Source organism: Corticium candelabrum, chromosome 17 (genome assembly GCF_963422355.1).
Source record: "Corticium candelabrum chromosome 17, ooCorCand1.1, whole genome shotgun sequence".
NCBI classification, from domain to species: domain Eukaryota; kingdom Metazoa; phylum Porifera; class Homoscleromorpha; order Homosclerophorida; family Plakinidae; genus Corticium; species Corticium candelabrum.
In genome coordinates, this window is record NC_085101.1 from 3,898,033 (window position 1) to 3,909,737 (window position 11,705).

General features: G+C 43.6%; 2 protein-coding genes across 2 annotated transcripts; one reads left to right on the plus strand and one right to left on the minus strand.

Moving 5' to 3' along the window:
• The first annotated feature begins 128 nt into the window (after positions 1–128).
• On the plus strand, positions 129–9,305 carry LOC134192712 (actin-related protein 2/3 complex subunit 2-like). The gene is made up of 11 exons (XM_062661461.1): positions 129–250; positions 337–371; positions 435–493; positions 955–1,008; positions 1,077–1,125; positions 1,193–1,243; positions 4,728–4,863; positions 4,926–5,019; positions 5,631–5,858; positions 5,979–6,079; positions 9,132–9,305. Exons 1-11 carry the CDS (start codon positions 189–191, stop codon positions 9,160–9,162), a joined length of 900 nt encoding a protein of 299 aa, XP_062517445.1. The 5' UTR covers positions 129–188; the 3' UTR covers positions 9,163–9,305.
• On the minus strand, positions 9,296–11,355 carry LOC134192713 (ORM1-like protein 2). Its single transcript, XM_062661462.1, has 3 exons — positions 11,118–11,355; positions 9,635–9,789; positions 9,296–9,560 (listed from the first exon to the last, which is right to left on the minus strand). The coding sequence occupies exons 1-3, from the start codon at positions 11,280–11,282 to the stop codon at positions 9,425–9,427; spliced, it is 456 nt and encodes a 151-aa protein (XP_062517446.1). The 5' UTR covers positions 11,283–11,355; the 3' UTR covers positions 9,296–9,424.
• Positions 11,356–11,705: the final 350 nt, after the last annotated feature.

Here is an 11,705-nt window from a genome sequence, read left to right on the forward strand (position 1 = left end):
GCAGTGTGTGTATGACCGAATTGAACTATCTATTTTTACTCTATTATAGCTGTAGTCGTAGTGCTAACGAATTCGCTATTTGTTACAGATAGTATTTATATTATATTGTTGGACAATTTAATCACATCCGGGCACCCGTTGCACATCCCGTATGCTCGGCAGGCGTGGTCTCTTCTACACGGCACAAGATGATTCTCCTCGAGACACAAAATCGAATTATTTTAGACACGTTTCGGGCAAAGCTAAATGCGTAAGCCTTTGTTTCTAGTCGATCTATTTTTAAGGACCCCCTATCACCTCATGTTACTTTTTTCACTCTCCCGTCTTTCCTTGCAGCGAGAAACTCGATGCCATTGATATAACAGTCGCCGGTAAGTCGTACGAACGTATAAACGCGCTTACTTACGAACGTACTCGCTGCATTTGCGTTACAGACTTCGACGGCGTTTTGTTCCACATCTCTAACCCGGATGGTGACAAGACAAAACTGATGGTAAGCTTTAGAACGGACGACTAGCGACCAACCAATCGCATTCGCAGCAAGAAATAGAAAGACGCGAAAATAGCACAAGAAACGAGCTCGTTGACGACGAGTTGTTCGTACAAAATGGCTGACAGAGTTTGACTGAAATGAACGGTTCGAATGGAATCTAAAAATCGATTGTAGATTTTTAGTAGCCCTTCCTATTTTTACTGCGAGTGCAGACACCGAACTCGCGCATGAAACACCGTCTTTACATTCCATCCAGTCTTGTGAACGTCAGCATTTCAACTGATACGTCCTACTGCATGTTTGTGTCGACGGAGCTACAGTAAATAGGGTTGAATAGGTTTTAAACTTGTTGGCTGTTTGTTCTGTTATTTGTGTGTGTGCGATGACTCAGTGTTGAGTATTGTGAGGTGTTGCTCACATGCCGGGAAGTTGAGTGGTTGTCTGACTGGTTGTCTGTCTAGTTGAGTGCGTCGGTCAAGTTCTACGCCGAGTTGCAAGCGCACGGCGCAGATGACGTACGTTTTGTCTTTCTGTTGTTTGATGGTGAGGAGGTACGAGCGAGGTGGTTGCACTGTCTTTGTAGTTGTTGAAACGCGAGTATGGAGACTACCTGCAGGCCACTCCGGAGTCAGGTTTGGAGACTGTTTTTCTTGGAGTTGGGAGCGAGTAGGGATTGGGTGGTGAGATGATTTGTGTTAGGTTATGATGTATCGCTTGTGTACGACTTGGAAAAGATGCCGGCAGACAAAGGTTTGTACTGCTTTGCTGTGTTTAGTTGATTACATTGTGAGGGTGTGTGCCAGTGTGTTGATGGATATACGAAGGGCATCAAGGTAGATCTATTAGTAGCCAGTTTTGTGTTTTTCCGTTTCAGGCTGTTTATTAGAAGAAATTTTAGATTGTGAATCTGATTAAGTGATTGTGGGCTTTGTAAGTGGTTCAATGCACGGAGCAACTACATAGCTAGAAGGCAATTTGTTTCTCTCATGCTATTGCACTGATGTTTTTCTTTTCACTTTGCAAGAGCAGCACCAAACCGTTGCTTGTGAGGGTGTCTATCAGTTGCATGAAATACGAGTTTCGTCGACTTGGGTCAGCCCTTGTGACACAGCAGGCGGGGCTAATGGTAGTAGGCGGGACTTAGGCTGTTAAGCTTTGCCAGATGCATAGGGTGACTATTACCAGTACTCATTGTTCCGTGTATTTCAGTCAGTAAACGTTGTACAAGTACTCTGACAAGTTGTACAACGTTGTACAAGCACATTTACTCTATTGTACCTGTAGCTGAACATTCCTTACGTCAGGAAGAGAACGTCGAACACCTAAAGGGGTCGTTGTCGTGAAATCTTGCCATGGCAATGCAAGTAACTCAACACGAGCATTCACATTTGATAGCAGCTATAAAGTCAAGACAACCAATCGTTTTCGCTGATGTATTGTGCTTTGGCATTATCCGGTACTTTTGAAAGATAGACTAGCGGTGGAGCTGAATGCACAGGAGGTTCAAAATTTGGCCCCCGACCAGTAAGGTGCAAAACCATCTAGACAAAAATCGTCTTGCCTGTACCCTAAACGACAATAAATCGCCTCCAAAACAATCAACGCACACCTGAAGGCCTGAAGATTCATACAAAAGCGTCCGTACTTCGTAGTGAATGTACTTACAGCACACCGTGCATTTCAAGATCAGCCATTTCTGCCCATTTCATCTTCCTCTCCTGTGTAAAAGAAATCACGAGACCAACGCAAACTGCTGTTAGTAATCGACTAAGATACACTGCATTCTATGCTGATCGAAATATGGTAGCTGGTCATCTCGTTTTCTGGTACGAAATTCACAAAGTGAGGTGCCATGGCGGTGACAGCATCAAAGCATGTCCACTTCTGTCCCTTTCCTACAAAAACTCGTCCTCTGTTGCATCCTACCTATCATTGAATTTATGCTCCAAACCTTCTTTTCACTACACGTTGCGACAATGGAGAAGAAAACGCTCTGGTGGCTACACACATCAGTAAAGTAGTTGGCATATCAAGCACCTGAATACGAGACATTGTAACACAACGAGATGCAGATAATCTGAGTCTTGTTTTGAAAGATAACGTGCGGGCTGTTTCCGTAGACTGGTTAGTGAGTTTGGCATTTTCGTGTCTGTCTGTCTGTCTGTCTGTCAATACATATATTTCAAAGAACAACACTATTACATTCTAGTCTGTCTATCTGTCTGTCTGTCCGTCCGTCCGTCCATCTGTCTGTCTGTCTGTCTGTCCGTCCATCTGTCTGTCTGTCTGTTATATTTTTTCGAACATTGAATTATGTACATCAACTGCAAATTACTATAGTAAAGTCCAACTGCACAGCAATTGCAAGCTCCTAAATTTCAAACTACAGCTGCATGCACAAGAAAGATACTAGTTAATAGAAAGTAGAGTTCAAGAGTCCAACAGTGAGAAACGGGTAGAAACATGATTACGATCTCCACAGAAGACGCACTAGACCATAACGTGGACAAGGTAAGGCTGCGGTAATCCAAGGGGACTGAAGCCATCAGAGAAAGGTTGAAGACTGAGGAAAGCAAATGACGAGGATGACAACAGCTACTCGTGAAAGACGCACTAGGCCACATAAACCTGGGCATCCACGAAACACTGAAGCCACGCAAGAGAAAATCAGATGATGACAGCAGAATCCCGGAAGAGGGACTAGACCATATGCACGTGGCCAAGGTAAGGCTGCAATACATCCAACAGAATCTGAAGCCATCGAAGAGAAAAACAGATGTAGACATATGCAGAGTTGGCGGCAGCAAAGTTTGATTACACTTTAGGAACATCAATGAAGAAACAATGACACAGAAAACAACAACAAGAGCGTTCATTCCAGATAAAGGGGACCCCAACGTCAAACTTGGTATGACTCAAGAAGCAATAGTGGCAGATGCCACCAACGCAACCAGACCTTCTAAAAAACACTGCTGCTTTGTTGCTTTAGCTCTTCTTTCTTCTAGAAGGAGAACCGTTTCACGCTCCAGATCCGGAAATCTGTCTGTCCATCTGTCTGTCTGTCTGTCTATCTGTCTGTCTGTCTGTTTGTCTGTCCAATACATATATTTTCAACACTGCAATCTACATACAACACAACTGAGGAGGTGTTTTTGTCTGTTTGTTTGTCTGTCTCTTTTGAAACTCGTGTTTAGCTACTGGCAATAGTAAATACCAGTGTTCTCACCAGTACTGTCTGCACCATCATTTTGATGTTGGAACAAGGAAGGGACATTTGGGGAGGGAAAAACAGCAATTTTTGACGGTTGGGGAAAATGGACAGCTGACCACACGTAGTGTGGGATTTCTTCCTTCAAGATCCATTGTGGATTTAAAGCCATTTACCTCTATTGGTCTTGATTGTCCCGACATTCCTAGAGAACAATCTCATGACATCTAAAATCTTTGGGCTTGGTCTCTTTGTTGTTGCAGCAGGTGTTCTACTAATTACTGTTTATCTTCAATCCCATGTTTAGTAGGTACCTTTGCAGATCTTGATACAGCATAACCACTCAACTGGATGTATCGATTTGCTAAATCATTATAGTTATAAAAACATAGTGATCCTCCCTCCCAATTAAAGCACGCTCATGAAGCACTCTTGCAGCTACAAACTCTCAGAGCTTTTTGTATGGATTTTACACATGATTACACTAGACTACTAGAAACGTAGCGTATTAGCTAGTTATGGTCAAAAGGAGAATAGATGGTCAGAAGGCATATTAGTATTCCTATACTATTCATTGAATACTATTCATTTCTTAAGTTTGACGTTACAGTAGCCAACGTATATGCACAACTCACTCTTGTAAAGCTCAACTCATAATCCCAGTTTTAAGTTAATTAAGTCAACTTGTCATTGTAATAATCTAGTGTATTATATGTCTATCTGTGTTATGTTCAACAAGGTTATGTTCAATGAGGTTAAATCGGCAAGTCCGGAGTGTCTATTGTATTGAATAGTCTACCAATCATGCAGTAACTAATATACATGCATAAGACTCTATGTAGTACAACTAGGGAAAGGTAAAGTAACAATATGATGTTATTACCAAATATGTCAGCATTAACCATTTGATGACGTCATTATCTGACGTCATTATATAAATATCCTGGCTAGAACACTGAATACAATCGTCAGTTATCTGAGTTTGAAGTCATCTCTTACTTACACTTGTTTGTGTCTTCACTTTAGAAACTGTTATCCAAAAGGCAGCGCTGTTGAAGAGGAACTGCTTCGCGTCCGTCTTTGAGAAATATTTTAATGCCCAGGCGAAGGGAGACACCAGCGAATCTCGTGCCATTGTTCACTACAGAGACGACGAGACAATGTGATTGACACCATTGTCTCATCATTTCTCTGTCATCTTTCATATGCCTGCTTGTGCTGTAGGTATGTGTCTGCTGAGAAAGATCGTGTCACTGTCGTGTTCAGTACGATCTTCAAGGATGACGACGACATCGTGATTGGAAAAGTGTTTTTGCAGGTCGGCACTCGTGCTGTCTGCATTCCGTAAAGATGCTGTTATGTATTTATTTGTCTGTCTGTCTGTTTGTTTGTTTGTCTTTTGTCTGTCTGTCTGTCTCTCTGCCTGTTTGTCTGTCTGTATGTCTGTCTTTTTGTTTGTTTGTTTGTCTATTGTCTGTTCATCTGTCTGCCTGTCTGTCTGTTTGTTTGTCTGGTTGTCTGTCTATGTATCTGTCCATCTGTTTGTGTCGATCTGTCTGTCTGTCTGTTGTCTGTTTGTCTGTCCATCTGTCTGCCTGTCTGTTTGTTTGTTTGTTTGTCTGTTCATTTGTCTGTCTCTCTATGTGTCCATCTGTCTCTGTTGTCTGTCTGTCTGTCTGTTTGTCTGTCTGTCTGTGTGTCTCGGTTGGTTTGTTTGTCTGTTTTCTGTCTGTCTGCCTGTCTGTCTGTCTGTTTGTCTGTTTGTCTGTCTCTCTATCTGTTTGTTGTCTGTCTATCTGTTTGTCTGTCTGTCTGTCTGTCTGTTTATGTGTTTGTCTTTGCATCCGTCCGTCCGTCCGTCTGTCTGTATGTATCTCTCTTCCTGTTTGCGTCTCTCGTGTTTGTCATTTCTATTTACCACTGATTTAGGAATTCCGCGAAGGTCGTCGTGCGAGTACAACAGCCCCTCAAGTTCTCTTCACTCATAAAGAACCTCCTAGGGAATTACGCGGCACCGATGCAAGGGTCGGAGACAACGTCGGTTATATCACATTCGTGTTGTTCCCTCGACACACGGGCGAGAAAACCAGAGACAACACCATCGATCTGATACACACATTCAGAGACTATCTCCATTATCACATCAAGTGCTCAAAGGTACGCAGAGGCAGACAGACTGACTGATCGAGAGACCAATCAGCATGACTGCCTCTTTCATTCATTGTGTGTAATAAGTACTAATACGTATGTCTATTGTATGTCTGTGTGCTCACGTAGGCATACCTACATTCGCGTATGCGAGCTCGTACATCTGAGTTCTTGAAAGTCCTGAATCGAGCTCGTCCGGAGCCGAAGACAGTAGAGAAGAAAACCGCACAGTAAGTCACACGTCGCATCACGTTACATGGACATATGAACCCAGATAAGATAGAAACCAATCCTCCAGTCTTATAGCCTGTTCACACTAGCATGGTTACGTAGCCTAACTGAGCCAAACCGAACCGAACCGCGTCAGCTAACCGTGTTGGCCTGCGTTCACACTGCCAAAGGCTGAAAGCGCGCTGAGAGTGCATTGTCAAAGAAAGTGGGCGTGTATTTAGCTAACTGTGCATATCCGGTAGTTCTTGTGATGGATCGTAGGCAAGATGCGATTGCCCTGTTTTAATTGGCATCTTAGCAGTCCATCGCACAACACCGAGGTCTCAGAGACGATTTTCCACTAGACTACCGAACCGAACCGTGGTGGCACGGTAGCTTGAGGTGAGCCAGCTCAACACGGTTTGGTTCGGTTCGGTTCAGCCGGCGTTCACACTACGAAGTGAAGCCGAACCAAACTGTGGTGCACCGTGCTGGCACAGTTACAAACGCTAGTGGGAATGGGCTATAAGAAATATCTAGACACACTTTGTTGTTTCCTTTGTGATATAATAAGGAGGCACGTTTAGGTTGTTGACGTGTTTGCTTGATTGGGTTTAAACTTCTACCACATGAACCACTAGGTGTCCCATTTCTATCTATATGACTATTTGAGTCGTGTCCACACTAGACCAGAAATGGATCATGATCCTATTTCGATATTGAGCGTCCACACTGGGCTTTGAAAACAATACCTCCGCCTCTTTTTGGCATCACGTGACTGATGCCTGATGTGTACATGCGTGTATTGTTTGCTTGTGGGGAGTATTGGTACAGAGATGTAAGGGAATTGAATTGAATGAGAACAAACAACAGTGAGGAGGTTTAGATGTTTCGACTGCATTTGTAGTGTGCGTGAAGGTAACACCCACTATTTTCTAATTGGATTCAACCGATTGGGATCCGGTATGGATCGGATCGGGATCCAGTTGCCAGTGTGGACGGTGCTGTATTCTCTCTTTATTGTTTGTTTATCATTTATTGCTGAGCATAGCGAGGCTTCTAATCCGGGTCGCACAACAGAAATGGGCATGGCCCTATATGGGTCTCCATCGAGCTTCTGGTATGTGTGTGTGTGTGTGTGTGTGTGTGTGTGTGTGTGTGTGTGTGTGTGTGTGTGTGTGTGTGTACACAAATCTCAAATTTCTCCTCCCCACGACCACATTTCATGATAGGACCTACCTTAAAAATCGTACGTGACAACCAAGAAACACCTTCAGGAGTTAAGTGCCACCTACAGTCAACTTTTCACACGTCCTGTGCTACAGTTTGATCAATCCTTTACTACACTGGGCTGCATCTACCACTGTTGATAGTCAATGTTTGCGATATCAATTTCTATGTCAGTAAATACCATACCACTGTCGTTACAACGGAACTGAGTGCATACCTAGACTGTACATTTCAATTGTCTTGATCACGATCGCAAAACGACGACCACCTATACCAGGCCTATAGACGTAATCTAAACTACTAGGAAGTTTGCATGTTTACTTCCATGACAGCTAGGGTTTCAACAAATACGTATTGTCTAGCTAGGACTCCACGTTTACGAATGCGAGGCTCCTACGGATACCGTACGACTAGTTTTATTATCTATTTGTATTTTATTTATTAATTGTATGCCAGTGTTCTTATGGCCACACCCTAATCAACATAATTCGTCATACCTCGTCCCATGGATCGCCTGGTGACTCTTGCAAAGAGGACGAAGGGATAAATATGATTGCATCTCAACAACCCGTCTTATCATTCCGCACAAAAGTTTAGATATACGTATACCGCAAGAAGCCATGCTCTCCGATAGTGCACATAGACTCTGACTCATGAATGTCCAGATCATGTAATTTTGTGTGACTGTTAACCAGGGTCATCACCATGGGGCACGATTTGAGCATGGGACACTGGGGCACATTTCTTTTATCTCCACCGGCTAATCCGATGAGGCGGTAGAGGTACTTCGGTAGAGCGGAAGTAACCGGGTGGAAGCAAGAAAACAAAATGAGGAGGTAGCAGTGAGCATGCGCAGTGTGTTGTTTGAGTAAATGGACAAAGTTAGTGAGATTTTGACTGCGTTTGGAGCTGTTCTTGCCGTTTCTCTGGTTGATGAATCCGATTTGCTGATATCTCTTCTCTTCAATGGCTTGATATCTTTTCTCTTAGAGGTGGGCATGCGTAATGACCTACCTCTACCGAACCTCCACCGGCTCAACCAGCGAGAGGGTGGTTGAGTTGGTGGAGCTGGTGGAGTTCCACCGCTTTATTCGGTGGAGGTAAATGAAACGTGCAGAAACTCTTACTGCCTCATCTGGATTAGCCAGTGGAGGTAAAATAGATGCGCCCCTACATTGAGCATGGGGCACTAATTTGAGCATGGAACACTAATTTGAGAACGGGACACTAATTTGAGCATGGAACACTAATTGAGCATGAGCACTAATTTGAGCATAGGACACTAAAGCCTAGTTCACAATATTGACGCCGACATCAATGCCAACATCATCGTCAACTCGGCATGGTGATGCCGACGTCAGCGTTGTCCTGTTCACAATATCTTGAGACGCCACTAGGTTGCATGCGTCAAGGTTGGTCTCGAGTCTCGAGTCAGATCGCACACGCGTGTCTAATCATGGACAACAATTCCAATGATAATCTTCTCTTGCGGCGTCAATCAATGTTCTTCCATTCTAGATCCGGGATGCTTACAGCTCTGCTGATTCGCTAAAAACGCCCACGTGGTTGGTTACATTTGACGCTGACCACTTCCGGTTTTGACCCTGAAATAGAACTTTGCTCTATTCCGACGTCATGACGCCGGCCCACTTCGTCGTTGTTTACAATTCGAAGTCCAGGTGGACGCCACAACGCCATTTGATGTCGTCGTCGGCATCAATATTGTGAACCAGGCTTAATTTGAGCATAGGACACCAATTTGAGCATGGAACAGTAATTTGAGCATGGGCACTAATTTTCTTTCATCGAGTGTGTCGTGACCGGCTGTTGTTTGTTTTCCAGGGGCAAATCGTTTGTGCAAAAGAGAATGTGACCGCGTCGGCGCAAGATTATTATGGGGACCAAGTGAAACAATCTCCGAGCTGTGTGTTCTTAGGTAGTTGTTAATTGCTCTTTTTGGATCATGTTCTACTCGTGTAATCGGTTTGAGGCAAGAGATTGAATGCCGTTCATTCACTTGCTGTGTTTATTGTTTATTTCTCTGTTTATGTACGCAATACAATATTAATGTCACTGTCCGTTGCAGTACGTACCCAGTATTGGCTTACACAAATACGTACAATTGTATACCCGGGTTAGTATTCGTTGATACCGAAAAAGCGTCGTTTATGGAAAACAGGAAACTTGGGCAGCAAAGCAAGAGCAAGAAACGGTCCATTGACTAGGAAGTGCATGGGACTGTAGTTTGTGACGAAACTCGCCACGAAGAACCTGAATCAAACAGAAGAATTAGTAAGCGATGTGGGTCGTGTTGTTGTAGACGGACAGTGACAGCTTACACTTACAGAGCGATAGGAACGATGGTTAGTAGTTTCTTTGTTGTTGTCCAGTGTGTGCCGTCGTCGATCTGCTCCCAGTGAGTGAGCGGTCGCGACTTGCCTTGGTTGCCGTCATTCTGGAATGGTGAGCCTTTGAGGCAATGCAGGAAGAGATAGCTAAACTGAAACAAGATAGATAGTCAGTAGGTGCAACAGAGTGGCATAGATATTAATCAGACATCAAATCGAAATGACAAAGTGTGGACATTGGGTATCCCGAATTATCAGACTTTTCGATGTTTTTTGATTTGTTTGTATGGAGGGGACTACTGTGACTTGTATCATACCGTCTTTCATACAAAAGCAATGGAAAACAAGAATGCACATACCTATGTATGTCACCATTCGAAGAGTGACTCTAGATGCATCACTGTCTTGTCTGCTGTACAGTTTGTATTTAGAAAGAGGATTAAGGGTAGTGAGAAAGCTTAGGTCTCAGTGACTTTGGGATGCACCAGACTGTATGGTGTTTGCAAGAGGTACATGCAGCTGCATAGATGTGGTTCACACACACACACACACCACACACACACACACACACACACGACAACTGTTAAGCCCTTCACGTCATTATGAGGATAACTCCTCCTGCCTCTAAACACGGGCCTCCATGTGCTACCCACGTGGAAGCTTTAGGGCCAGTGCTGTGACAATCCCAGGGGCAGGGATTGGACACCAAGGCCCCTTGCCCATCTACTGCGTGATATTACAAACAAAACAAACACAAACGAACAAACACAAACACACCGTCACTCATATTTATGTATATGGTATGATGAAAGATGGTGACTTGAGTGCTGACCACATACATAGATGTGTATGTTTGTATTTCGAAGATAGCAAGTTTCCCACACTGTGTAGCCAAATGCACTGTTAGACTGGCTAGGAAAATACATTTACCCTATCTCCTAAGACTTAAATAGTTGAATTGGCACTGCGAGCAACACACATTATAAACCAAATGAGAAACCTGAATCACATGCCAACTTACCAAAACACTAAAATGGATGTGATGTTAACAGACTTGGTGCATAAAGCTAATGTTACATTTGTGAATTCTGAATAATGTCATTTGAGCTTTAGAGAAAGTACTGCAATAGCTATCATACAATATGAAAGAACCCTAGATATACATGTACACAAGAGTGATCATCCGGGAGTCTAGGAGGGCGTGTAAGGGGCAGGTAGGGTTGGCAGCGATTTCAGCGATAATGGCAATCTAGTCCGTTTTTTCTTGTACGGTCAGCCCGTACATCGAGTATAAAGGCAATATACGTATACTGAGACACGAAAAGCATGCAGACAAAGAGGGAACGCAAATCACTCAATAGACAATAGTCGTCACACCCACATGTCAAAATGCGCGGCACTAGACGTTCCGTGTTAGAAACGATTATCCACAGAAATGAACAGACGGTTATATCAATCTGACTGCGCCATGCAATCATACCGCGCTATGAATGCAATGCGTGAGCGTCCAGGCGACGGGAGAAGCGATGAAAGGAACACTCAAGAGAACGAAGTACAAGAGAAACACAATCAAGACGTAGAAACCGAATATGCCTCGACTGTTCATCCATTTTGTGTTCGGTTTGCCAGACACAACAGCCTCCATCAGTTTGGAATGATCTCAAACAATGGCGACCGGCACAGGGTGACGATGACTAGTTGACTGGGTGCAACTGGTCAAACCGGTATGCTAAGCAAGGTAACATCCCGTATAAACAAGAATGGAGCAGGACAATCAAGGACGGCTAAATTTAGTACGTAATTCCTTCCAGAACTTGGTGATGTCATTGTCCACAATCACTTATTGTTTGCCTCGGAATCCAGCGATTTAGCGCGGCTATGTACAGAATTGAAATTAATTAATTGTGTTGCGTCTGTTTCAACGCTGAGTTGCGCCTGAAGTGGTTGTACAATTGCCTATTATACACATACGTAGTACAAGAAAACCTTGACAACAAGAAGACCACCAAAACTTGTTTACAGACCTGTCACGTGCAGTAGTACATACGGGAAAGCGTACTGCTACCTT